At 35.2% G+C, this 27,677-nt stretch overlaps 1 protein-coding gene across 12 annotated transcripts in view; it reads left to right on the top strand.

The window, feature by feature from the left end:
- Positions 1–27,677, top strand: part of COBL (cordon-bleu WH2 repeat protein) — a 343,248-nt gene that overhangs the window by 108,292 nt on the left and 207,279 nt on the right. For all 12 annotated transcript variants that reach the window (XM_074283615.1, XM_074283610.1, XM_074283605.1 and 9 more), the window contains 2 exons: positions 21,242–21,452; positions 24,026–24,254. In XM_074283615.1, coding sequence (XP_074139716.1) covers positions 21,242–21,452; positions 24,026–24,254 — 440 coding nt within the window. The remainder of the gene's footprint in view (positions 1–21,241; positions 21,453–24,025; positions 24,255–27,677) is intronic.

Below are 27,677 nucleotides of genomic sequence, written 5' to 3'. Positions count from 1 at the left end.
GGCAGAGATCACACCCCTCCCCCTCCGGTCTGAGCTGTGTGAGCTGCCTGTCTTGCTCTGGCTGTCTGCCCTCAGTTTGCGCCCAGTCTGATTGACCCTCCCCCGAACAAACACAGACCTTTTCTGGCGACTTTCAAGGATGTCTTCTCTTGGTGATAATTTGTGGATTTCTTTCTGGGTCAAGCATTAAGTCAGAGGCTTGTCATGAAGTAAGTTCTGAGAGAAAACGAGGAGCTCAAGCAGCTGTCTGCCTCCACGCCGCCATCTTGGCCGGAAGTCCCCATTTGAGTCTTACAACAACTCTGTGAGGTCAATGTCACTAATATTATTATTTCCGTTTTGCACAGAAGGGAGCTGAGTCTCAGAGAAGGTAAGTGATCTGTCCATGGTGACACAGCTAAGGAACATCAGAAACATATATGCTAGGAGGTTCTATTCAAAGCTTTTATGTCTTTGAAGGACCTGCCAGAATTTATATTCCTTTGGCATCTCCTTTGAGATGGAAGACTCATTTCAATGGAAGACATATTATAGGAGGAGACCTTGAATGGCAGATACAAGTGAAAAGCAGCAGTTTAATTTTTTAGATTGAAACAGGCTGGCTCTTCTACCTACTGGTCTAAAAAAAATAAGTTCAGTAGAGTTGAAACATTAGAAAGTGTATCAAATAATGAGAGGGTTTTTGTTACATTTTATGGTGAGAGAAGAACAGGAGTGAGAAAGTAGAAAGAGACAAGGAAAAGGAAAAAGACAGGAACAAAGAATACCAAAGCAGAAAAGAGGAAAGGTGAGAAGAGCTGAAAAAGAACAGACATGTTCACCTGGATATTTAAAACAAATTATCACCGATTATTGCTGCCTTATTCTAACAAATAGTTTAATTCTTACCTAAACATCTTTAAAAATAAACAAAACTTCAATTCCCCCCCTTCCCATTAAAGTTGATGGAACTTGAAATGTTTTTTATTTTGGGGGAGGAGTGGTAGTAAAGATATATTTGAGTGTCTTTTTTTCTAATTTATTAAATGTATCAAGTATCTCTTTAATCTTCAAAAGCCATCTCATTATCTTATATTGTTTTTGGAAAATATGGGGATGTTGAAGGTTACACTTGAGAATCCGATCCTCTCAGTAACTGCTTGATGGATAACCCACATGCAAGCCAGAGATTTCCCATCATTCATAAAGCCATCGTGTCAATGTGAACAATTAACACTACATATGCATTTTGATATTTTGCTGTTAATTATAATATTATTATGTATACTCTATAATATACATTATATATAATATTTATTATACTATACAATATATAGTATAGATTATATTATATATGGCATGTATATTATATATAATATATAGTATGTAACATTAATATATGTGAGACATTATATATAATGTATTAATAAAGCAACATATTAAGGTTGAAGCAAAAGATTAGCATATACTTTGGGGTGAGATATTTCTGGAGGAGCTGCTATTAGAATATGAAGTCTTTTGGTTTGCATGTGATTAATGACTCACTAGAGAAGAGAAAATTTCCATAGTCATTTGGAAATAACTAAAATAAGAAATGAAATGACTCTGAAATGAGAGCTCAATGATTTGTTAAGGCTTCAGAGCATTTTGCAAGGATTATTAACTAGGTTTCTATACTTTTATAGTTGGAAAGGATTTTAGAGATTACCTGGCCCATCCCTTCTTATACCGTATCCCACAGAACCTACAAATTTAGTAGGCATATGGGATAAAAATAAAAAGGGAGAAAGGCATATATAATAACTATCTGCAAGTTGGATTTGCTTTTAGTGATCTTAATGATTGTTTTAAAAAATATACCATTTAAAAATAGTTGGTTCTGGAAGAAAGAATAAAAACATTTGCAAATAAAACATCAGACTTAAAAAAAAACAATTTGAAAACAAAACTAATGATTAAAAATGTTCTCTAGAAAAATGAGACATTTATAATGGAAAATGAAAATTATTAGATTTTAAAAAGGTGAATGATTTCTTCATTTTTATTTCTCTGTGATGTTAAGTTGTTTTCTTGATCTCCTTGGTTATTAGTTCTCCTCAACTATTTGATAACATAACTACTTTCTTCTCCACTGAAGTCATCCTTTCTAAGGTTACTAATTATTTAATTGACAAATCTGGTGGCATTGTTTCACATAATATTTATTAAGCCGTTAATAAACAGCATGCTCCAGGTATTCTTCTAAGTGATGGGAATACAGATTAAAATAAAAAACTTGCCTTATCCTCAAAGAAATTGCATTTTATCAAGAGAGACAATTCACATGTGCAGGTGTATACAAGATACGTACAAATTGTAGCTAGTCTTCCACAGGAAAGCACTGGTAATTGAGGGCACTGGGAAAAGCCTCTGGTAGAAGGTGGTACTTGAGCTGAGTTTAAGGAAGTGAGGGATTCTAAGAGACAGATTAAAAAGAGAGTATTTTAAGCATGAAGAATAGTATATGCAAAGACACTGGGAAAGGAGAGGGAGTGTCATGTGTGAAGAACTATAAATTGGCCAATGTGGTTGAATTGTAATGGTAATGGGCCTGATGTGTGAAAAGAATGGAAAGGAGAATGAGACAGGTTATCAGAGTTTAGATGTGACCCTACAGTAAGGGGAGTCACTAGAGTTTGGGGAGGGAAATGTGTGTGGAGGAGTGGAGAGCCGGTGGTCAGGATGATGTGGGGAAGCTGTGATAAGGATGCATTGGAGGGAGTCAAGGTAAGGAGACCAATTAGGAGACTCCTGAAAAAAAGTTAACTCTTTATCCCATTTGATACTATTGACCTATCTCTTTCTCAGTAATCTCTTCTTATTAGGTCTGACTTCTCCTACTTCTTTGTCCCCATTCTCCTTTGCTCATTTCCTTAATTTAGGTATCTTCAATGGCTCTTTCCTTGGCTCTCTTCCATCCAATCTTTCTTGCAGTGATTGTTTAGCTTTCTGTACCTTTATTTATTACCTGTGTGAACGTCTGCAATTCAACCTACAATATCTCCTCAAAGCTCCAGTTCCTCGTTTCCAGCTGACTCCTAGATTTCTCTTCTATTATTACTTTCCTCTCCAATGCATCTTTAAAATAGCTGCCAGAGTAATTTAGCATGCAAATCTGATCACATCATTCCTTTACTGAAAGACAGTCAGTGGTTCCCCATTGTCTGCAGAACTACTTATTTAAGGCCTCTGAGCCTCCATAGTTTGACTGTAAATCTGCCTTTTCTGTTATTCACATTACTCCCTTGTATATACTATGCTTTCCACTTACTCTGAACTGCCGAATCATTACCTTTCGCCTACCAAATTTATGTATTTATTCCCCCTACCTGGAATGGTAGCCCTCCTCCTGTCCACCTCTTGAAGTATTTCTCTGCAAGCGATATCTAGCTGAGATGACCATTTCTCAGCAAAGACTATGAATCTTTCAAAAAAATTTCCCTGTGTATTCAATATGCCAACTTGTACCAGTTATATCTTTTCCTCCTATAACAACATAAGCATCTAAGTTTGAGGACTATGTAAACTTTAAAAAATATTTTATCCTCATCACCTATCACTGTCTATTGAAAAGAATAAGTGTTTAATAAATATTTGCCACATTGGTTGGTTCCATTTGAAAATGTTACCTTTTTAACCAGTGACCTAGTAAAACTTATAGAAAGAAACAATTCAATGCTAATTAAAATCTTCTAATATGTTTGACTTCAGAAATACCAGACTACATGAGTACTGACCAGGGCTTACCTGGAAAGAAATCTATGAAAGGATCAAGTGCTTGATAAGGACATTTTTTTTCCTTGGGGATATTCAGTCATTTTTTTTGAGTATTTTCTTTTGCTTCACCTGGCTTTCTGAGTGACTTCTCCATTTACACCAGAATCCTTGAAAGAAATAGTTTATAGTTAGAAGGATAGCATTTTCATTTACTTACTATATACTGTGAAAAGTCTCATTTTTAAAACCAGCTTGATAGAGAAAGAGATGAGTGACTATTACATGGTTGCTGCTCATTTTGTAAGATACTAGTACTATAAAGTTGCCTGTAATTGAAGTTCCATAAATGCAAATATATTTAATAACATTTGCACAGATGCTATCTGAAGGAATCTTGTATCCTTTCCCGAACCCACCTAGTGCCTCCCTCCTCTCTTTAACTTTTTGTACATAACACCATGGCATGTAGTAGGTATTGTTTGATTATGAAAGAGTTATTCCTATCTTTGTTCTTAGTCTGGATTGTTGCACATTCATTTTCTTAAATGCAATCGCATTTGTTCCCAATGATAATTAAGTTTTAATTAGCAAACTAACTCTCATTTTGGGAAGCAAACAGCAAAATTATGAATAAATGAATAATTTTATTACACTGTTTTATCCACGGTAGTGCCATTACCATGATCATTATGGAATGTAGGTGATACAGATTTCCTGAATGACATACTAAGGGCCTTAAAGATCATCTTTTTAGAAATTCTATTATGTCAGATGTCATCAAGTTGGAAAATTTTTGAGATTATGGGTCCTGTGGCTAACGTTATGTCTCATCAGAGTCCCTCTACTTTTTTTTCAAGGAAAAAAAGCTTATGTCTTAAAATCTTTCTTTAGTATTTTATTTTTGTTATCATGAACTTAAAATGTGTTTCAGATTTTGGTTGCCAAACTTGAGGAGGTAAATTGCTGGTACATGAGTACTGTCTGTATCCAGCTGTTTATAAACTCCCCAGTCCCCACCGTGAGGTCCAGCACTGCATCTTAATCTGGGTAATATCCATTGGAGGATGTAATAGTGCCAGATGTAATTCATATGGCATTCTGAAAGTAGCAGCTATAATTGTTGATGTGCTGTTGATTTCCAGCCAATTTGGGATAGGATTTAATACTCACACATGGCATAGATACTGGACCAGAATAGTGCATTTCAACCAATGAAAAATGGTGAAATAATAAATTGTAGCTCTGCCAACATTAGAAACCCCTCTGTGCTGGCCAGCTATGGGACAGGACTTGTCTGTTCTCAACATCGGGAAAAGGTGTGGCAAGCCTTCCAGCAGTCCCAGAGTCTCACCTTTCAGACACACCTTGCTCTAATGAGATGTTTCAAACTTACTGCAAATCCCTAGAATGACAGAACAGAGATTATAGCTTTAGTAGCTTTTATATTTCCTGCATGTTGTTTGCAAATTAATCTAGATATTTATGTGAGGAGCCCTTTAATTTATTCATTTACTTTTATAAGGGTAGCAAAACCTGAACATGAGAGAGGAGTTGGAGACGCTGCTACTGGATGAGAAGGACATTTTTCATTCTTATAAATTATAAATGATGACAAGCTTATTAAAGATCAGGCAAAAATTCAATTTAACTTTCCTTTCCCCCCACTTTATAATTGAATTCATTTTAATCAGTATTTATTTAGCACCTATTTATTTATACCAGGCACTTTGCAAAGTCCTGCAGATAGAAAGGCAATTAAAAAAACAAACAATTCTTGAATACAACTATTGTGCAAAAATAAATATAAAATTGTTTGAATAAGAACAGACAACTAGCAATTCTGAGATAGGTTTCCCAGAAGAGATTGTACCTGAGTTGACTTTTGAAGGAAGACAAGGATTTTAAGAGATGGACATAAGAAGGGAATGCCTTTATAAAAGGGACAGAGTAATCAGTTTTTAGAAGAGTAAGCAATCCAATTTGACTTGAATGCATCAAGTGGAGTAATTTAAATCAAGGAAGGTAAGCTAGATCCAGATTGTGAGGGACTGTCCATGTCAAACTGAGAAGTTTGCATTTTATTCTATATGCTAAAGGGATCCATTGAAGATTCTAAAGCAGGAAATTAACTTGATCAGACCTGTGCTTAATCTTTGATATTTGTTTGGAGGCTATACTGGAGATAGAGGGACCAATTCAACAGCTTTTCAGCAGATGATAATGGACACAGGCCATGGGAAATAGGAAAAGATTCTAAGATCAGGCATCTGAGAGATATGGAAGCAGAATCTTTGGCTGATTTCATGTTGAAGTCAGGGAAATCATTTAACACAGTACCTGCAAAGTACTAAGTTCTTAATAAAAGTGGTCTTATGATCTTAACCATTGCTCAGCTCAGAGCTTTTCTTTTTCTTTGTTTTATTTTTATTTGTCCCTGAGTGATATAAGTTCATTTTTGCATATGCATATATTGCACCAGAAAAGACCAGAGGCTTTTGTTTTCCCTTATTAAATTTTATGGACTTCTCATTTGTTTACTGAAAGTACCACTTATTCTTGCATAGAACCAATATAAAATAATGAAACTTGAATGAGATTATTTAAAAGCTATTAGTTCACTGACCTAAATTCTTTGTCATAAAAGCAGATTTCAAAAGGAATTATATTTTCCATTATATTCCTTAAATCCAAGACCCTTTGCATTATGATTTCAGTTTTGGATTCTAGGTCATATTTTCTTCTAACAGTGTTGTAATTCTGAGAAAATGCCACATTAATCCAGTAACATTTTAGTAATCCATTATCTGGCCATTCTATTTAGTATTTTAAAGACTAAGGGCTTTCTCAGGATGGGAATTTCCTCTTTCAACACAGATCTAAACCCATTCCCCCATTTATTTTACAGTCTTCATGATAGCCTAATCCAAAATCTCAGTCACTTGGTTATAGGGAGTATCTATCTGTTAATGAGCCTTATGGAACTTAGCTAGGCTGGTTCTTAAATGAATAGTAAAATAATAAAAAAATGAATAGAGTTCATTGCCAGGACATTCTTGAAGTCTTTTCAACTCAGAAAGATGCTCAGAACCTATAATTTGCCATCATGACCTTGTAGAATCTACTCACGTGCACATCATAATGAAATAAGATTTTATTTCTTAATGTAATTTGGTGTCTTTAAATTTAAACATACATACACACATACCTTTCTGTTCATTTTTTTATCTTTCACCATTCATTCTTATCCTGAAAAACTGAAAATGGTATATGCATCATTAGATTAGTTATCTACAGATAGTTTTTTTTTAAATCAGCCTGATGTTCTTATACACTAAGGAATATGCAGTACATTAAATTATATTTAGCATGCTGAAAAATAACACCTTGAGGTTATTGTATCATGGAAAGAGCCCAAGTTTTGGACTCAAAGGACTGAATTTGAATCATGGGTCTTTTGTTAGCTATTTGGTCAAGTCACTTAATCCTTCAGGATAAACCTGTTTCCTCCTCTGAGGAAATGAGAGACTATAGTTGAATGGCTTCTAATAGCCAGCTACTAACATTCAGCTAGCATTCTACAGCACAAGTTCTATTTGTATTATCTCTTTTGATCTTTACAACAATCCTATGAGATGAGTGCTCTCATTATTTCATTTTGAAGATGAAAAGACAAAATGAAATTAAGTTACTTGCCCAAGATCACAGGGCTAGTAAATGTCTGAGGCAGGATTTGAATTTTCCTAACTCCAAATCTAGCACTCAGAATGGGTCAGTGCTTCTGAGGTCAATTCCAATCTCAGTTTGTGATCTATAATGGCACAGTACTTCTCTTATGCCTTTGTTATGAAAAATAACAAATAACAAAAAATAGACATCAGACTTGTAAATGGATAAAAAACATTGTTTTCATAGCAAAGTAGTGTGGAAAGAACACTAGAAGAAATGAAATCGTAATATGGATTCACAAATTTTACTAGTAGTGGACTTTGAACAAATTGCACCTTTTCTGAATTTGATCTTCATCATATGTAAAATTAAGGCAACAGTCCTTAATACTTTTTGGCTTCTGGGGTGATGACTATTATAAAAATACTTTATAAACCTTAAATCATTAACAGTATGTGGCACTTAGTATGTACTTAATAAATGCTTGTTGAATTAACAAATAAATATATAAATGGGAGAGACAATATAGTTTAGCCGTTTAGTTAGACGACTTTGCTTCAAACTCTGTTTCTTTTGCTTGCTGTCTGTGTGACCTGGTAAATCACTTAACGGCCTGGGCTCTGTTTCCTTATCTGTAAAATGAGGAATTTGGACTCAAGGACTGACACGTTCCTTTCTAGCTTTAAATCTATGATTCCACCATTCTTCCCCTTCCCCTTCCCCTTCCCCTTCCTCTTCCCCTTCCCCTTCCCCTTCCTCTTCCCCTTCCCCTTCCTCCTCCTCCTCTTCTTTCTTCTTTCTTCTTTCTTCTTTCTTTTCTTCTTTTCTTCTTCCTTCTTCCTTCTTCCTTCTTCCTTCTTTCTTCTTTCTTCTTTCTTCTTTCTTCTTTTTCTTTTTTCTTTTTTCTTTTTTCTTCTTTCTTCCTTCTTCCTTCTTCCTTCTTCCTTCTTCCTTCTTCCTTCTTCCTTCTTCCTTCTTCCTTCTTCCTTCTTCCTTCTTCCTTCTTCCTTCTTCCTTCTTCCTTCTTCCTTCTTCCTTCTTCCTTCTTCCTTCTTCCTTCTTCCTTCTTCCTTCTTCCTTCTTCCTTCTTCCTTCTCCCTTCTCCCTTCTCCCTTCTCCCTTCTCCCTTCTCCCTTCTCCCTTCTCCCTTCTTCCTTCTTCCTTCTTCCTTCTTCCTTCTTCCTTCTTCCTTCTTCCTTCTTCCTTCTTCCTTCTTCCTTCTTCCTTCTTCCTTCTTCCTTCTTCCTTCTTCCTTCTTCCTTCTTCCTTCTTCCTTCTTCCTTCTTCCTTCTTCCTTCTTTCTTCTTTCTTCTTTCTTTTCTTCTTTCTTCTTTCTTTTCTTCTTTCTTCTTTCTTCTTCTTCTATTATTATTATCATCATCTCATTGGCAACATGATGCTGATTAGCCATCAGCTACAATTTTTATGTCTTTTGATAGAAATTAGTTATTTGAATAAATCAGACCAAAAAAAAAAAAAAAGATACACCACACAGCTAAAATATCTGAGGTCAAATTTGAACTCAGATCTTTCCTGACTCTGTCTTCTAAGCCTCTTTATTTGAAACAATTTTTTGCTCAAAATTTTTTTTGGATAAGAGCAGCTAGGTGGTGCAGTGGATAGAGCACCAGCCTTGAATTCAGGAGGACCTGAGTTCAAATCTGGTCTCAGACACTTAACACTTCCTAGCTGTGTGACCTTGGGCAAGTCACTTAACCCCAGCCTCAGGGGGAGGGTATTTTATTTTTTGGAGATCTCGGATACATTATATAAAATATATGTACAAAATAAACATTTACTGATAATAAATCATAAGGAAATTTATTTAAAAACAATCCTTTGGCAGGCATATAATTTTACCATTTATTAAAGGCAAAAGCAAATTTTCACACTAATAGGCTGGATGTGCTTGTTTATTTTAACATAAATAATTCTTAGCAGAATATTCTGCTACCTTTTACTATTGTCAAACATGCCCCAATTCCTACATTCAGTTACACAACCACATATGGGCTCACAGCCCACAGTTTAAGGACCTTTGTCATATCAAAGGACTATCAAATTGTATATCCTTTGATCCAGCAGTTTTACTACTGGGTCTGTATCCCAAAGAGATCATAAAGGGAAAAGAACCCACATGTACAGCTCTTTTTGTAGTGGCAAGGAACTGGAAATTTGAATGGATGCCCATTAATTGGTGAATGTTTGAATAAGTTATGGTTTATGAATGTAATGGAATTATTCTATTATATATATTATATGCATATTATATATAATGTATAATTATATATTAATTGACTTATAAGAAGTGATAAGCAGGCTGATTTCAGAAAAGCCTGAAAGAACTATATATATATATTTTTTTTTTAAATTTATTTTATTTTTATTTTTTTAATTTAATTTTTTAAATTAATTTTTATATTTATAACATTTTCTTTCTTTTTTTTTTTTTAATTTTTTTTTAATTTTATTTTATTTTATAATTATAACATTTTTTAACAGTACATATGCATGAGTAATTTTTTACCACATTATCCCTTGCACTTACTTCTATTCAGATTTTTTCCCTTCCTCCCCCAACCCCCTCCCCCAGATGGCAAGCAGTCTTATATATGTTAAATATATTACAGTATAATTTAGATACAATATATGTGTGTAGAACCGAATTTTTTTGTTGCACAGGAAGAATTGGATTCAGAAGGTAAAAATAACAGTTTACATTCATTTCCCAGTGTTCCTTTTCTGGATGTAGCTGGTTCTTTCCATCATTAATCAATTGGAATTGGATTAGCTCTTCTCTATGTTGAAGAAATCCACTTCCATCAGCATACATCCTCGTACAGTATCATTGTTGAAGTGTATAATGATCTTCTGGTTCTGCTCGTTTCACTCAGCATCAGTTGATGTAAGTCTCTCCAAGCCTCTCTGTATTTCTCCTGTTGGTCATTTCTTATAGAACAATAATATTCCATAACATTCATATACCATAGTTTACCCAACCATTCTCCAATTGATGGACATCCATTCATCTTCCAGCTTCTAGCCACTATGAAAAGGGCTGCCACAAACATTTTGGCACATACAGGACCCTTTCCCTTCTCTAGTAGTTCCTTGGGGTATAAGCCCAGTAGTAGTATGGCTGGGTCAAAGGGTATGCACATTTTGATAACTTTTTGGGCATAATTCCAGATTGCTCTCCAGAATGGTTGGATTCTTTCACAACTCCACCAACAATGCATCAGTGTCCCAGTTTTCCCACAGCCCCTCCAACATTCATCGTTATTTGTTCCTGTCATTTTAGCCAATCTGACAGGTGTGTAATGATACCTCAAAGTTGTCTTAATTTGCATTTCTCTGATCAATAGTGATTTGGAACACTCTTTCATATGAGTGGAAATAGTTTTAATTTCATCATCTGAAAATTGTCTGTTCATATCCTTTGACCATTTATCAATTGGAGAATGGCTTGATTTCTTATAAATTAAAGTCAATTCTCTGTATATTTTGGAGATGAGGCCTTTATCAGAACCTTTAACTGTAAAAATTTTTTCCCAATTTGTTACTTCCCTTCTAATCTTGTTTGCATTAGTTTTGTTTGTGCAGAAACTTTTTAATTTGGTGTAATCAAAATGTTCTATTTTGTGATCAATAATGGTCTCTAGTTCTCCCTTGGACACAAACTCCTTCCTCCTCCACAAGTCTGAGAGGTAAACCATCCCATGTTCCTCCAATTTATTTATGATTTCGTTCTTTATGCCTAAATCTTGGACCCATTTTGATCTAATCTTAGTATGTGGTGTTAAATGTGGGTCCATGCCTAGTTTTTGCCATACTGATTTCCAGTTTTCCCAGCAGTTTTTGTCAAATAATGAATTCTTATCCCAAAATTTGGGATCTTTGGGTTTGTCAAAGATTAGATTGCTATTTTTATTCACTATCTTGCCCTGTGCACCTAACCTATTCCACTGATCAACTATTCTATTTCTTAGCCAGTACCAAATGGTTTTGGTGACTGTTGCTTTATAATATAGCTTTAAATCAGGTACACTTAGACCACCTTCCTCTGACTTTTTTTTCATTAGTTCCCTTGCAATTCTCGACCTTTTATTCTTCCATATGAATTTTGTTGTTATTTTTTCTAGGTCATTAAGATAGTTTCTTGGGAGTCTGATTGGTATAGCACTAAATAAATAGATTAGTTTGGGGAGTATTGTCATCTTTATTATATTCGCTCGGCCTATCCAAGAACATTGAATGTCTTTCCAATGATTTAAATCTGACTTTATTTTTGTGGCAAGTGTTTTGTAATTTTGCTCATATAATTCCTGACTCTCCTTTGGTAGATATATTCCCAAATATTTGATACTATCGACTGTTATTTTGAATGGAATTTCTCTTTGTATCTCTTGCTGTTGGATTGTGTTGGTAATGTATAAAAATCCTGAGGATTTATGTGGATTTATTTTGTATCCTGCGACTTTGCTAAAATTCTGAATTATTTCTAATAGCTTTTTAGCAGAGTCTTTGGGGTTCTCTAAGTATACCATCATGTCATCTGCGAAAAGTGACAATTTGATTTCTTCATTTCCTACTCTAATTCCTTGGATCTCTTTCTCGGCTCTTATTGCCAAGGCTAGAGTTTCTAGTACTATATTGAATAGTAATGGTGATAGTGGGCAACCTTGTTTCACTCCTGATCTTACAGGGAAAGGTTCTAGTTTATCACCATTACATATGATGTTTACTGAAGGTTTTAAATATATGCTCCTTATTATTTTAAGGAATAGTCCATTTATTCCTATACTCTCAAGCGTTTTTAGTAGGAATGGATGTTGGATTTTATCAAATGCCTTTTCTGCATCTATTGAGATGATCATATGGTTTTTATTAATTTGATTATTAATATGGTCAATTATACTAATAGTTTTCCTAATATTAAACCATCCCTGCATTCCTGGTATAAATCCCACTTGGTCATAGTGTATTATCCTGGGGATGATTTTCTGAAGTCTATTTGCTAATATCTTATTTAAGATTTTAGCATCAATATTCATTAAGGAAATTGGTCTATAGTTTTCTTTCTCAGTTTTCGATCTACCTGGTTTAGGTATCAGTACCATGTCTGTGTCATAGAAGGAATTTGGTAGGACTCCTTCAATCCCTATTTTTTCAAATAGTTTACATAGCATTGGAGTTAGTTGTTCTTTAAATGTTTGGTAGAATTCACCTGTAAATCCATCTGGTCCTGGGGACTTTTTCTTAGGAAGTTGGTTAATAGCTTGGTCTATTTCTTTTTCTGAGATGGGACTATTTAGACTACTTACTTCTTCTTCTGTTAATCTGGGCAAGCTATATTTTTGAAGGTATTCTTCCATTTCATTTAAGTTATCGAATTTATCGGCATAAAGTTGAGCAAAGTAGCTCCTAACTATTGTTCTAATTTCCTCTTCATTAGTGGTGAGTTCACCCTTTTCATTTTCAAGACTATCAATTTGTTTTTTCTCTTTCCTTTTTTTAATCAGGTTTACTAAGGGTTTGTCTATTTTGTTGGTTTTTTCATAAAACCAACTCTTAGTTTTATTAATTAATTCAATAGTTTTTTTACTTTCAATTTTATTAATCTCACCTTTTATTTTTTGAATTTCAAGTTTTGTGTTTGTCTGGGGGTTTTTAATTTGTTCCTTTTCTAGCAATTTTAGTTGTAAACCCAATTCGTTGGCCCTCTCTTTCTCTATTTTATGCAGGTAGGCCTGTAGAGATATAAAACTTCCCCTAATTACTGCTTTGGCTGTATCCCACACATTTTGGTATGATGTCTCATTATTGTCATTTTCTTGGGTGAAGTTATTAATTATGTCTATGATTTGTTGTTTTACCCAATCATTCTTTAGTATAAGATTATTTAGTTTCCAATTATTTTTTGGTCTATTTTCCCCTGGCTTTTTATTAAATGTTATTTTGATTGCATTATGGTCTGAAAAGGATGCATTTACTATTTCTGCCTTACTGCATTTGATTTTGAGGTTTTTATGCCCTAGTATATGATCAATTTTTGTATAGGTTCCATGAACTGCTGAGAAGAAAGTATATTCCTTTCTGTCTCCATTTAGCTTTCGCCAAAGATCTATCATATCAAACTTTTCTAGTATTCTATTTACCTCTTTGACTTCTTTCTTATTTATTTTGTGGTTTGATTTATCTAATTCTGAGAGTGCAAGGTTGAGATCTCCCGCTATTATAGTTTTGCTATCTATTTCCTCTTGCAGCTCTCTTAATTTCTCTTTTAAGAATTTAGATGCTGCACCACTTGGTGCATACATGTTTAATATTGATACTGCTTCACTATTGATGCTTCCCTTTAGCAGGATATAATGCCCTTCCTTATCTCTTTTAATTAGATCAATTTTTGTTTTTGCTTGATCTGAGATGAGGATGGCTACTCCTGCTTTTTTGGTTTTGCCTGAAGCATAATAGATTCTGCTCCACCCTTTTACTTTTAGTTTGAATGTCTCATCCTGTTTCAGGTGTGTTTCCTGTAAACAACATATAGTAGGATTCTGACTTTTAATCCAGTCTGCTAACTGCTTCCTCTTTATGAGGCAGTTTGCCCCATTCACATTTATGGTTAGAAGGACTAATTCTATATTGCTTGCCATCCTATTAACCCCTGCTTATGCTTTTCCCCTTTCCTTCCCTTTTACCCTCCTATCCAGTATTAAACTGGTAAACACCACTTGCTTTTCACAGCCCTCCCTTTTTAGGATCCCTCCCCCACCTTAAAGATCCTCCCCTTATTTTACCCCTTTTCCTCAAAATTACTGTATTCCCTTCCCCTTAGCTTACTCCTTCCCTTTCACTTTTCAATGAAGTGGAAGAAGTTTCACCATAAATCGAATATGTCTATTGATACACGCTATGTTCATCTACCTCCTTTCTTTCTCTCAGATATAATAGGTTACCTTTGCCTCTTCATGAGAAGTAGTACCACCACTTTATACTTTTTTATGATATAATCTCCTTTCCACCTCTAGTTTCTAAGACAAATTGTACATATGTTTTTTACATATTTTTTTGACAGAAGTATAGTTCTCAAGATTTCTTTTTACCTTTTTTAGAAGTCTCTTGAGTTCTGTATTTGAAGATCAAACCTCTTATGTAGGTCTGGTTTTTTCATCAAAAATAGATGGAATTCATTTATTTCGTTAAATGTCCATCTTCTTCCCTGGAAAACGATGCTCATTCTTGCTGGGTAAGTTATTCTTGGCTGCATACCAAGTTCCTTAGCCTTTCGGAATATCATGTTCCAGGCCCTGCGTTCTTTTAATGTGGATGCTGCTAGATCCTGTGTTATCCTTATTGTGGATCCTCCATATCTGAATTGTTTTTTTCTAGCAGCTTCCAATATCTTTTCCTTTGTCTGATGGTTCTTGAACTTGGCCACTATATTTCTTGGCGTTTTGATTTTAGGGTCCCTTTCAGTAGGTGATCGATGAATTTTCTCAATGCCTATTTTACCCTCTGTTTCCAAAATGTCTGGGCAGTTCTCTTTGATAATTTCCTCGAAAATGGTGTCCAAGCTCTTTTTTTCCTCCCATTTTTCAGGGAGTCCGATTATTCTCAAATTGTCTCTCCTGGATCTGTTTTCCAGGTCTGTTGTCTTTCTGGTAAGGTACTTGACAGTCTTTTCAATTGTTTCATTTCTCTGGTTTTGCTTGACTCCCTCTTGGTTTCTCCTTGAGTCATTCATTTCTACTTGTTCCAGTCTAATTTTTAATGATGTATTTTCTTCACTCACTTTTTTTATATCTCTTTGTAATTGTCCAATTGAGTTTTTATCTTCTATGGAATTTTTTTCCATTGTATCCATTTTATTTTTTAGAGAGCTGATTTCTTTTTCCAGATCTCTAATCCTGTTTTCCTTGGAGTTGTTTATCTTTTCCAGCTCACTAATCTTGTTTCTCAATGATTTGATTTCTTTATCCATTCTGTCTTTGAATGCATGGGATGACTTCTCCAGGCTCTCTTGCCAAGCTTCCCTTTCCTTTTCCCATTTCTCTTCCAGCTCTCTTGTGAGAGCCTTTTTGATTTCCTCTATGAGGTTCTTTTGTATTGAGGAGCAGCTTATATCCCTCCCAGGGGATACATCTGGGGACATTCTGTTCCTAGTCTCCTCAGCATTTGAAGTCTGCTCCCTCTCCACACAGAAGCTGTCAATGGTTAGAGCCCTTTTGAATTTTTTGTTCATTTTGTCAGAGTAGGAATCAAAGAAAACAAACTGACAAGAGAAACAATTGGTCTGTTTTGCGGGGGGATAGGGCTGGATGTTATTAATGGGCTTCCTCTACAGACTGGGGGTAGGGCAGCAGAGAGCCACTAACAGAACAGCAATGACTGTACTGAGTCTGCGCTCTGAGGCTCTGAGAACGAACCGAGTCAGTCCAGCTGGGGGTTGGGGGTGGCCGGGCTCTGAGAGACGCTGGCTTTCTGGGGTTTTAATCTGCACCTCTGGTGTTTACACCCTCTCTGCTGCTCCTGGCTTGCTGCCAAGATGGAGCATCCACACTGGGGCAAAAGCCCTTTCGCAGAAACGGCAGAGATCACACCCCTCCCCCTCCGGTCTGAGCTGTGTGAGCTGCCTGTCTTGCTCTGGCTGTCTGCCCTCAGTCTGCGCCCAGTCTGATTGACCCTCCCCCGAACAAACACAGACCTTTTCTGGCGACTTTCAAGGATGTCTTCTCTTGGTGATAATTTGTGGATTTCTTTCTGGGTCAAGCATTAAGTCAGAGGCTTGTCATGAAGTAAGTTCTGAGAGAAAACAAGGAGCTCAAGCAGCTGTCTGCCTCCACGCCGCCATCTTGGCCGGAAGTCTCTATAACATTTTCTTTGACAGTACATATTCATTGGTAATTTTTTTACAACATTATCCCTTGTAATCCCTTCTGTTCCAAATTTTTCCCCTCCTTCCCTCCACCCCCTCCCCTAGATGGCAGGCATTCCCATATATATTAAATATTTTATAGTATATCCTAGGTAGAATATATATGTGCAGAACCGAATTTTGTTGTTGTTGTTGTTGCAAAGGAAGAATTGTATTCGGAAGCTAAAAATAATCTGGGAAGAAAAACAAAACAAAACAAAACAGTGCTCATAGTTTACACTCATTTCCCAGTGTTCCTTTTCTGGATGTAGCTGATTCTGTCAATTGGAATTGGATTAGCTCTTCTCTATGTTGAAGATATCCACTTCCATCAGAACACATCCTCATACAGTGTCATTGTTGAAGTGTATAATGATCCCCTAGTTCTGCTCATTTCACTCAGCATCAGTTCATCTAAGTCTCTCCAAGCCTCTCTGTATTCCTCCTGTTGGTCATTTCTTACAGAACAATAATATTCCATAACCTTCATATACCATAATTTACCCAACCATTCTCCAATTGATGGACATCCATTCATCTTCCAGTTTCTAGCCACTATGAAAAGGGCTGCCACAAACATTTTGGCACATACAGGTCCCTAAAAGAACTATATTAACAGATTTGGTCTGAAATGAACAGAACCAAGAGAACCCAAGAGAACCAAGTACATAGTATTATCAGATAGGATTATCTGATGATGAACTGAGGTAGACTTGGCTCTTCTCAACAATGTGATGATTGAAGGCAATTCCAATAGGCTTGGGAAAGAACATACCATGTGCATCAGAGAGAGCTATGAAGACTGAATATGGATTGAAGGATAATATTTTCACTTTTTCTTGTTTGTTCTCTCTCCTGTTTTTTCCCTTTTCATATTTCTTATGGAATATGACAAATATGGAAATATGTTTAAAAGAATTTTACATATTTAATCTATATTACATTATAGTTGCTGTCTTGGGAAGGGGTCAACTAAGGGAGAGAGGGAAAAGTTTTGGAACACAAAGTCTAGCAAAATGGAATGTTGAAAACTATTTTTACATGTATTTGAAAAATAAAGTACATTGAAAACATTAAAGGGAAAAAAACCCCTAGCTACAAGTGAGTTACCCGGTTGGGGGAAAGGAGGGAAAAGAAGAAGCTTTGCTCTAGACGGAGGTTAAATAATTTCACCAAGGTCACACATCTGTTAAGTGTCTAAACCCTTATTTGAGATCAGATCTTCCTGACACTAGGCTCAGCACTCTATGCACTGAGCCATCTAGCTGTCCCTAGAAAGGGCTTTAGAACTCAATTATACCATCCCACTATTTTTCACCATGACATAGCTGACGACCAGAGAAGTCATGAATTGGTTGCCCAAGTTCACAACTAGTATTTGGCAGAGTTCTTTCTCCATGTCCCCTATTGCCTCTCTAATGCTTCAGATTCTTTTTATTCTCAGTGAAGGTTGTGGATCTATTCCGATCTGGACCCCTTCATGAGAATAGTGTGTAGTTTTGCCAATGAAGTTGTACTTTATAACCATGGGCCAGAATGATGATTATTAGCTTGTGGAGGTTCACACCTATGTCTCCTACCATTTGTTCTACTGACCCGTAAATACAACAGTGGTCCACATGGCCACATGGCCCACACTTGTAAAACACTCTGAGGTTTATTACAAAGCATTTGTCTCACTATAGCATACCTGGCCACTAAAGAGTCTGATGTTAGGAAAACTTATTTTCGTATCCCACTTTAGATACATTTTGCTTCTGTTATCATAGTGAAATCAATCTCTCAAATAGCTTCCTTAATTATAAAATGGGTAAAATTCTAGGTATACTACCAACTTCATAAAATTTCGGGAAAATAATTATTTGTAAAGTGCCATAAAATGGGATCTTGGACACCATTTTCTAATTATTTCATAATTATTATGTCATATCATTCACCTTATACTTAGATATTTAGATAAATTTTCCCCTGGGGTTCTCATGCAGAATTCCTCATGAAATTGGCTTGAACTATACATGTGTAGTTATAAGAATGATACTACTGAAATATTTTCCACTTTCTATGACAATCTAACTAGAATCTATTGAGTTCCTTACCTTACAAACTTTCAGCACTCCCTTTTATTTAATACATTAATAACTTCATTATAATATCAATACTTCCTTCCTTTCTCTATTTCCTTTCTCTTTAAGGGCAGGAACCATGTTTTTGCCTCTTACTGTATCAGTGGCACTTAAAACACTGTGTCTATTAGTACTATGCACTACTAATGCATAGTAAGCATTAAACAAATGCCAATTATTGACTGATTATATAGGCCTTGTCAAACTGCATCAAAATGAATGTATGAAATGTGTATAGATAAGATATATTAGGGGCATCTAGGTGGTGCACTGGATAGCACACCAGCCCTAAAGTTAAGAGCATCTGAGTTCAAGTGTGACCTCAGACACTTAACACTTCCTAGCTATGTGACCTTGGGCAAGTCATTTAATCCCAGTTAAATCAGCAAAAAATAAAAATTAAAAAAATATATATATAATACATAATCTATATTAAATTTCACATTAGTATGCCATTAAATTCACAAATGCCTGAAAGCTCTATAATTTGATCAGTGTGAAAAACTATGGTAGGACCTCCTTCCACCCACTCGGATTTCAGCCTATCTGTGACTTAGTAGGAAGGTCCTAAGGAGTTTCCAGATGTACGAAAAAGTTGTGTGACTTGTTTAATAGTACACAAAAACCAAAGATGTGATTCAAATTAAAGTCTTTCTGACTGTCAGCCAATTACTTTGTCTACTATTTTACCTCTCTATTTCTCTTTTGCAAAATACTTTTGCCTCCTATTGCGAAATAGTAACCTACAAAATGGGTATAATTTTAACACGAGACAAGTTTCAGGGATAGAGACTGATTCTGTGATTTCATTGGTCTGGAGAATTTCTGGGTGGAGAAATTCTTTCTACTAATGTGGGTTGGCACCTTCTCTGTAAGTAACTGAGTCTTTGATTGTAGTTCCAAGTGCTGAGAGATTAAATGATTGCCCAGGGTCACAAACCCAGTATGTGTCAGAAGCTGGACTTTAGCCCAGGTCATCGTGGTTCCAAGCCTGCTCTTTAAGCCACCCTGCATCTCTCTTTACGTTTGTTAAACACTATTTCTTTGCTAGGTGCTGCGGCTATCAAGATTAAAATGAAACATTGCCTACATTTATTGGAAGATATGCTATTTTAGACTATAAAGTGATTCAAAGAGGGAGATAGCTTAACTATAGAAGGCCAGGAAGGGCTTTGCATTTGGAGGTGATCCCTGGCTGAGTCCTAAATGTAGTTCTTGAGTCCAAATAAAAATCATAAATTTTAATTTAATAAATTTTAATATCATTTAGTCCCGGCTAGGTAACTTATTAGGTGTGTGATTTTAGGTAATTACTAAACATTTTTGGTCCTCAGTTTCCTCATCTGTACACTGAAGGTCTTTTACTAAATGATTTCTATGATGATTGGCCTATGATTGTGTAATCTTATCTAAGTTCTAAATATTGCTGATTCTGATATTGGAGGTACTTAATAAATCCTCACAAATTCTCACAGTTCTCAGCAAAACTTAACCTAATAAGAAATATGACTCCTACACAGGTCTCAATAGTATCAAATAATATGGTGCTACATGCATTAGAAAGGTTCAAGAAAGATGCTGTGTTAAGGTCCAAGGTATAAAAGCTTATCCCCAAGAGTTGCATTACCTTCCTGGTTAAACAGTACTGAGACACATTCATTTTTTTAATGTATTGACTAGATGTCTATTTCTACAATGGGTATCCCACCCATCCTTCCCTAGCTTGTAGTCACTTTTTTTACCCATTTCTATTTAGGTGACGCTGAAACTTTAAGAGGTGTTATCTGAAATGATGGGAGAGTAATCAAATCCCTTGCCAAAATGAAGTTGGTATAAGCCATCTTGATTCATGGTCTTTGTTCTCCTTTACTCCTTATTCTCTCTTTCCAAATCCATGTAAAAGTTTCCAGTTTTTGTTATTTTAGCTTCATAATTTCTCTTGCTTCTGTCCTCTTGTTCTCATACAGTTGCCTCTCACCTGGACTATTGCAAGAATTTAAGAATTAGTCACTTTGTCTAATATACATCCTTTTCACATCTACTTAGTTGATTTGTTTCAAATATAGGTCTTAAATATATCACTCTTTTTTCAATAAACTCCTACATTTAAACCATCGCCACCTGGCCTTAATTTACCTTTTCAGTCTTTATTTACATCCTTGTTTTGCTTTAGTCCATTCCAGAAAAAACTTGTCTTTCTTGCTCTTCCTCAAACACTATGCTTCATCTCTCATCTCTATACCCTGGTTTTAACCTTGACTTTTGCCCTGACTTTTTCTTGACCTCTAACATATAGTAATTAGTTAAGAGGGACATTTAGATGACATAGTGGATAGAGTGCCAATTCTGGAGTCAGGAAGATCCATTAATGTTCAAGAATTCAAATTGGACTTCATACACTTATTCACTGTGTAGACAGATCACTTAACCCTGTTTGTCTCAGTTCCTCATATGTAAAGTAGCCTGGAAAAGGAAATGATAAAGCATTTCAGAATTTTTCCTAGAAAGCCCCAAATGAGGTCATGAAGGGTTAGACATGATTAAAACAACTCAATGACAAGATAATAAATACTGTCACAGTTGATTTATTTATGCAAAGATGGTCTAAATGAAGCCTTTCCCAGAACAAAGGTTTGTCTTAAGTATTCATGCTATTGTCACTTCTTAACTGAAAGCTAATTTTTTTGATAATTTGATCTTTCTCAAGCAATATTAGAATAGAAGAAAGACTTCTCCAGTACTAAAGTCTAGGGAAGCTGTAGCTTCTCCTGATAACCATAAATGTTTTTTAACTTTGCAGTAATGCCATGATGGACCTGCTGGTCGAGCTGTGCCTCCAGAATCATCTAAATCCAGCCCACTATACCCTGGAGCTCAGATCTTTGGAGACCCAACAACCTTTGAGTTTTAAGCCAAATACTTTGATAGGGACCCTTGATGTACACACAATATTCTTGAAGGAAAAAGTCCCTGAAGACAAGAGCAAATCAGTTGTCCAGAAGGTACCTGAGGTAAGTTGGGTCAAAGGTTTGAATCCTGTCCCTAAGGTTGCTTCTTGTAGACAAAGTTTATTACTTTTTCAGTTCCTGGAAATGGAGTGTGGAATGGAGACAGTATTGCCATCATTATCATCAACCCTGATCACAATGATACATTGAAATAATGTTGGTAAGGGACATGATGTAGGCAAAAGCCTTTTATTTTATGCACCATTCAAAAAAGGAGGGAACATGTAAACATCAAGATTCCTAAAATGCTTTTCCTTTGTTTCCTTAACACTTTGATTTCCTCTCTCCCTTTGCCTTCCTCTTCTTTTTTTTTTTTTTCCCTATTGATTGGTAGTATTTTCCCTAAGTTAATATTGACTCATCAGAAGGAAACTTTTAGATTAAAACAAGTATGTTTTCCATAAATTTGGAACATCATTTACATTTGGTACAGTTTTATATAGGTATTGAGAAAAATGAGAGGGAGAGAAGGAGAGAGAGGGAGGCAGGGGGAGAGAGAGAGAGACAGAGAGAAAGATTGTTTTACAGTTGTTATTCATTCTATTTAAGCTTCATTTTAACAGGAAGAAACAATTTAGATTTCTGTTGCTAATTCCAGTCTTTTTTGTAATGCTAATTTTTATTTTTCAAAACATCTTATACATGCTTATTGCTTTAGTGAGAAGAAATATATAATTCTCAAATTCCTAGAACTTAAAAGATTCCTAGAACTTTCTTTTGAGGTGTTATTTTTCGGTCAGATGAAGTAAAATAATAGGACTTTGACTCCAGTATTAATTTCTTGGCTTATATTGTTGGTATGTTATTTATTAAATATTAAATATTATCTACCCCCAGAGAGAGGACTGTGGGAACTGAGTAGGGTTCATAAAATAACATTTTCACACTTTTTGTTTGTTGTTTATTTACATTTTATTTTCTTTCTCATTTTTTCATGTTTGATTTGATTTTTCTTGTGCAGCAAGATAATTTTATAAATATGCATATATTAGATTTAATATATATGTTTCTATCATGTTTAACATATATTGGATTACTTGTCATCTAGGGGAGGGGTAGGGGAAAGGGGAGGGAAAACTAGAACATGAAGTTTTCCAAAGGTTAAGGTTGAAAAATTATCCAAACATATCTTCAACATGAAGATCCAACTCACTTCCAGTTGATCAATGATGGACAGAAACAACTACACCCAGAGAAGGAACACTGGGAAGTGAATGTAAATTGTTAGCACTACTGTCTATCTACCCAGGTTACTTATACCTTTGGAATCTAATACTTAATGTGCAACAAGAAAATGGGATTTACACACATATATTGTATCTAGGTTATATTGTAACACATGTAAAATGTATGGGATTGCCTGTCATCTAGGGGAGGGAATAGAGGGAGAGAGGGGATAATTTGGAAAAATGAATTCAAGGGATAATATTATTTAAAAAAATACTCATGCATATATACTGTGAAAAAATTATAAATAAAAAATTTTTTAAAAATAAAAATTATCCAAACATATGTTTTGAAAATAAAAAGTTTTAATTAAAAATATGAAATATTCTTCTATTAACTCTTGCAAAATAGGAAAGTAAAAAAATGCCATGTGCACAGTAGAACATGAGAGAATCCAAAATATAAAATAATAAATTTCCATTTTAAGAAAGTCTATATATATAATAAATACCGTACATGGTTTTCAGAGCTGTCCATATTATCTTTGCTTCCTTTTAGGTTTTCTTTTGTTCTCTGCTGTACACTTGTTACTTTATTCTTTTTTCCCCTTTCTTCCCCACCAAAAGGCCATAATTAAGTACAGATATGTATATGTCTTTATCTATAATCATACTTATATACATTCATATGCAACTTTATAAAACCATATTATATTTGTCCTGTTTCTCTGAAGGTGGATAACATTATCCTTCATAAACCTAAGTCTTTACATATTTTTTCTAAATCCATTAACATCATTTCCTACACCAAAGCAATATTTCAACCATATATATGTGTATATGTGTGTGTGTGTGTGTGTGTGTGTGTGTGTGTGTATACACACACACACACACACACACACACACACACACATATATATATATATATATATATAGTCTAATTATTTTAAATAGTCTAAAACAATGTTGATTAATATGGCTGACATGTAGTATAGTTTCCCTTTTCTCTTTTGATTAAGACTATTTTTGCTTTAATTTTGACCTCTTTGGGGGAGTTTTTTTTTTAGTTGAAATAATTTCATTTCTCTTAAAGTCATGTTGATTTCACAAGTCTATATGAACCTATTCTACACAAATCTGATCAGAACTAAACCATAGCAATACGTGCATATTTGGTGTTGGAGTTTTAGTTCATTCTTGGCTGTTGATTTTCTTTCTTCACTATCTCATCACTCTGTCACTTGGCCTTGTTATTCAATGAAAAAGTTTCCTAGGAGGCTTTATTTTTCAGTTCTTCCTATTGGATTTGTAGCAAAAACGTTATATCTAAATAGGCATTTGTCTTACTCCACATGATTTTGGAGATGAGGAAATGTTTATACCTTCTTTTTGTCTGACATTTCTATTCAGAAGTCTGTGCGACTAGTAGTGAATTACTTGCGAACACAGAAGACCGTAGTCCGGGTGAGCCCCGATGTCCCGCTGCAGAACATTCTCCCAGTTATTTGTGCAAAATGTGAAGTCAGCCCTGAGCATGTCATTCTCTTAAGGGACAATATTGCCGGGGAGGAGCTGGAACTTTCAAAGTCCCTGAATGAGCTGGGGATAAAGGAACTCTATGCATGGGACAATAAAAGAGGTAAGAGCAAAGTTGTATTGAGTACTTTGGGTAACACCATATCCATGATCATTTGTGACTTACTACTCTATTTGCAGTGTTTATTTGTTATTCAAGACAATGATGTTCATTTTGGTTTTTATAGAGTGAAACTTGTCCTAAACTGGGAGGAGAGGTAGTATAATGTTTTTCATTTGCTTCTAATTCTGACTGTACCCTTCTGACTCAGACCCTTTCTCCTAGCCTCAGCCATTTTTTCTCTATCTGTTATATTTTAGGACTGTGAGACTTCTTTTGTTTCTTTCATTTGGGAAATAATCACTCGCTTCTGAGATATCATTATACTTCTGTCTGTTTCAAGTTTTCCCTGGATCACTGATTTCACTGATTCTTATAGTCATATAACTGCCAACCTCGAACAATTTCTAAAACAACCAAAATAATAATAAATAAAATTCAACGTAACTGTGGGTACTGACTCCCTCCAGTGGTATGGATTGAAATTCATCTGTCCCTTTTAGTTCTTATGTGATTCTCATCCTCTATAGAGATCAATGAACCGGAGGCCATTTTCCTGGTCATCCAACATTTCATGAGAACCAGGGAAGCCTTAAAGTTGTACTTTTTGGGATATGGATCGTGGGAAAAATAATAAATGAACAACTGCATTGTTTGGAAGAATGTGTTAATAACAGAAAGATGAGCAGAGCACTGTAGAGTTCAGAAGAGGAAAAGATTACTCCAATTCCAAAGGAGATGAGGGATAGGCAACTTTATGTATTTCTCTTATTTTTCCTTGTATTATTCTAGGACCTCCAGTCCCTTCACATAAGCAATTTACATTTTATTTACTGATTATAGTTTTCACTTGAGTCAGCTTGAACAAATTACTGAACTTCTCTAGATCTTATCTCATTTGTAAGGGGGAGAGTTGGACTAAATTGTAAACAATAGGAATTTAATTGAGACTTAAAGGAAGCCAGAAAACTCAGTAGGCAGAAATGAGGAGAGAGTGCATTCTAGGTATGTCATTATTAAGACAAGTGAAAATGACAACTATAGAAGATGAATATTGTAAAAAATCAAATTATTATTGTATAAGCAAATCATTTTGGTTGATTAAATTGAGTATTTTATATTAACTGTTCATCATTTTTTTTTTAATTTGGAAAGGGGAAGGAAAGGATTTTGAAATTGTCCCAAGTTTCATAACTAAGGAAAAAAAAAACTTAATGAAAATGTGGTGGTGTTTTCTTTTGTTTTATAAATCAACAGACTACACAGAAGAATGATTTTTAAAGTTGCCTTTTCTCTCACTTCACACTTGCTTTGTGTTTTTCTGAGTATATTTGTTTAGTAATGTATATTTGGGTTTTCCCCCCACATTATAATGAATGGTTCTTTCAGTTCAATTTGACAAGCAATTATGCTTGATAATTGCAAGATAATTTTTGCCAGGAATTGAGGATTGATTCAGAAGTAGCTTCCATCCAGGGCCTTTTCTTAAGAAACTTATAGTCTAATAAGTAGAAGAAAAAAAGCATAAAAACTGTATTATAAGGGAGATTAAGGAATATGGAAGGAGGCCCAGGTAAAATATCAGGAGTACTTTGAGAAAAGAGAAAGAACACTTAAACCTAAAGGAAAGCTTCATCAAGTAGTTAACTTTTGAGTAGGTCCTTGGAAGAAAGGAAATTCAGCTGGCCAAAATACAGATATGGCAAGGACCTAATTAGTATAAATAATCTTTTGAAGTGGCTGCGTGTATTGGAATTCTTATTATTCAGTTACAGTTATGTAAAGCAAGATAATTGCTTCCAATCCAATGGGAAATAAGTCACACAAATCTGTATAGTGAAACTACTTTAGGGAGTTCATTATTTATATTAATTGGATCTAATTGTAATGTCCTTAAAAAGTACAAGGGAAATTTGAACAGAAGTATGGAGAGAAATGCAGACAAGGCAAGAGTTAAGGACAAAGAAACCCACCTTGACTGAATCTAGAATAGTATGAAATGTGTCAGGGCAGTTTGCTTAGATTTTACTTACACATAGGACCTTGAATACTAGCAAAGAATTATTGAATTTTTGAGTGGAGGAATATTATGATTAGAGTGTACTTATAGTTTGAAACGTGTGTGTTCTACCTCAGATGATATCATCCATGTCAAAGATTCTAGAGGATCAGTTTTTCAGAGACTGGTCAACCAAAACACCTATGGTTATTTTGCATTGGTACATTGAGTGCAGCTTATTCCACTTAGCACCTATGGGCCTTTTCCTACATCTACCCTGGATTCCTGTAGCTCTGAATCCCAGAGGCTTGATTTACCAAATTGGATTATAGACTTTACTTCGTGCATCTAAAACAGAATAGAAGGAAGGAGAATTACAGAACCCTAGACCTACATTTCTGAAAGTCAGATACTTGGAGGAAGAGAGGAACAAGAGACCCTTAAGAGTGTGCTTTAGGCTGTAAGTGAAGGAATATGTGGTCCAGCATTATCCTAAAGATGCTGAGTATCTTTGTGCCCATGCACCCAGTGAAAAGACTATCCTCAACTATGCAGTAAGCTGACACAGAGTAGCCATATAGGCTTCCTTTTCTAAGAAGGTCCCTAGCATCTTCTATTTGAATGCAAATCTAAGCATGTGCCAAACCCCTTGTTATAGTAGTAGCACTCTAAGAATTAATCAAGTTCTTACTTAAGTTTCTGTACTAGGTGCTAGGGACATGAGTGAGCTTGTTTCAAAAATGATATGAATGACAAGATGAAAAAGTAATATCCTGAAAGCATCAATTCATTATCTTGTCTATCTCAAGAATCTAGACTTCCACCAGAGTAGCGATAATGGAAGCAGAGAAGAAGGACTGCATGTAGGCAAGGTTGGGATAGGATTTAGCAGTTCATTAGTTGTACAGAGGTAAGGAAATGGGAAGAGTGGAAAGATGAGCACAGAATTGGGAATCTGGGAGAGTGGGAAAGTTGAGACACCATTAACAAAAATGCAGGGTTTGATAGCATGGTAAGGTTGGGTAGAGAACATTATATGGTTTTTATAAATAGAGTTAGAAGTGACCTTTCATGTTACAGATAATGAAACGTGAGACTGAGAAGAGGTTAAGTGACTTAATAATGGGTCACACACATAGGAAGTATCTGAAGCAGACTTTGAACTCAGGCCTTCTGAGCCCAACTATTGGTTGTAACACCTCATTGAAGTAATGATAAATTCAGTTTCTGATTGTGCTAAGTTTGAGGAACTGACAAGATAGCCAAGGGAGAAGACATTTTGTAAGTGTGGCAGGAAATCTAGAGAAAGGTTGAGGAGTAGAGATTTGTATTTAGAGTTGTCTTCATAGAGGGGACAATTGAAATTAGCAGTAAAAATGAGATTTCTAAATGGAAGAATATAGAAAGAGAAAGATAGCCAAGGCAGG

The sequence above is a fragment of the Sminthopsis crassicaudata genome, chromosome 1, assembly GCF_048593235.1.
Source record: "Sminthopsis crassicaudata isolate SCR6 chromosome 1, ASM4859323v1, whole genome shotgun sequence".
NCBI classification, from domain to species: domain Eukaryota; kingdom Metazoa; phylum Chordata; class Mammalia; order Dasyuromorphia; family Dasyuridae; genus Sminthopsis; species Sminthopsis crassicaudata.
Note: the sequence above shows the minus strand (reverse complement) of the source record. Positions and strands in the feature narration are given on the sequence as shown.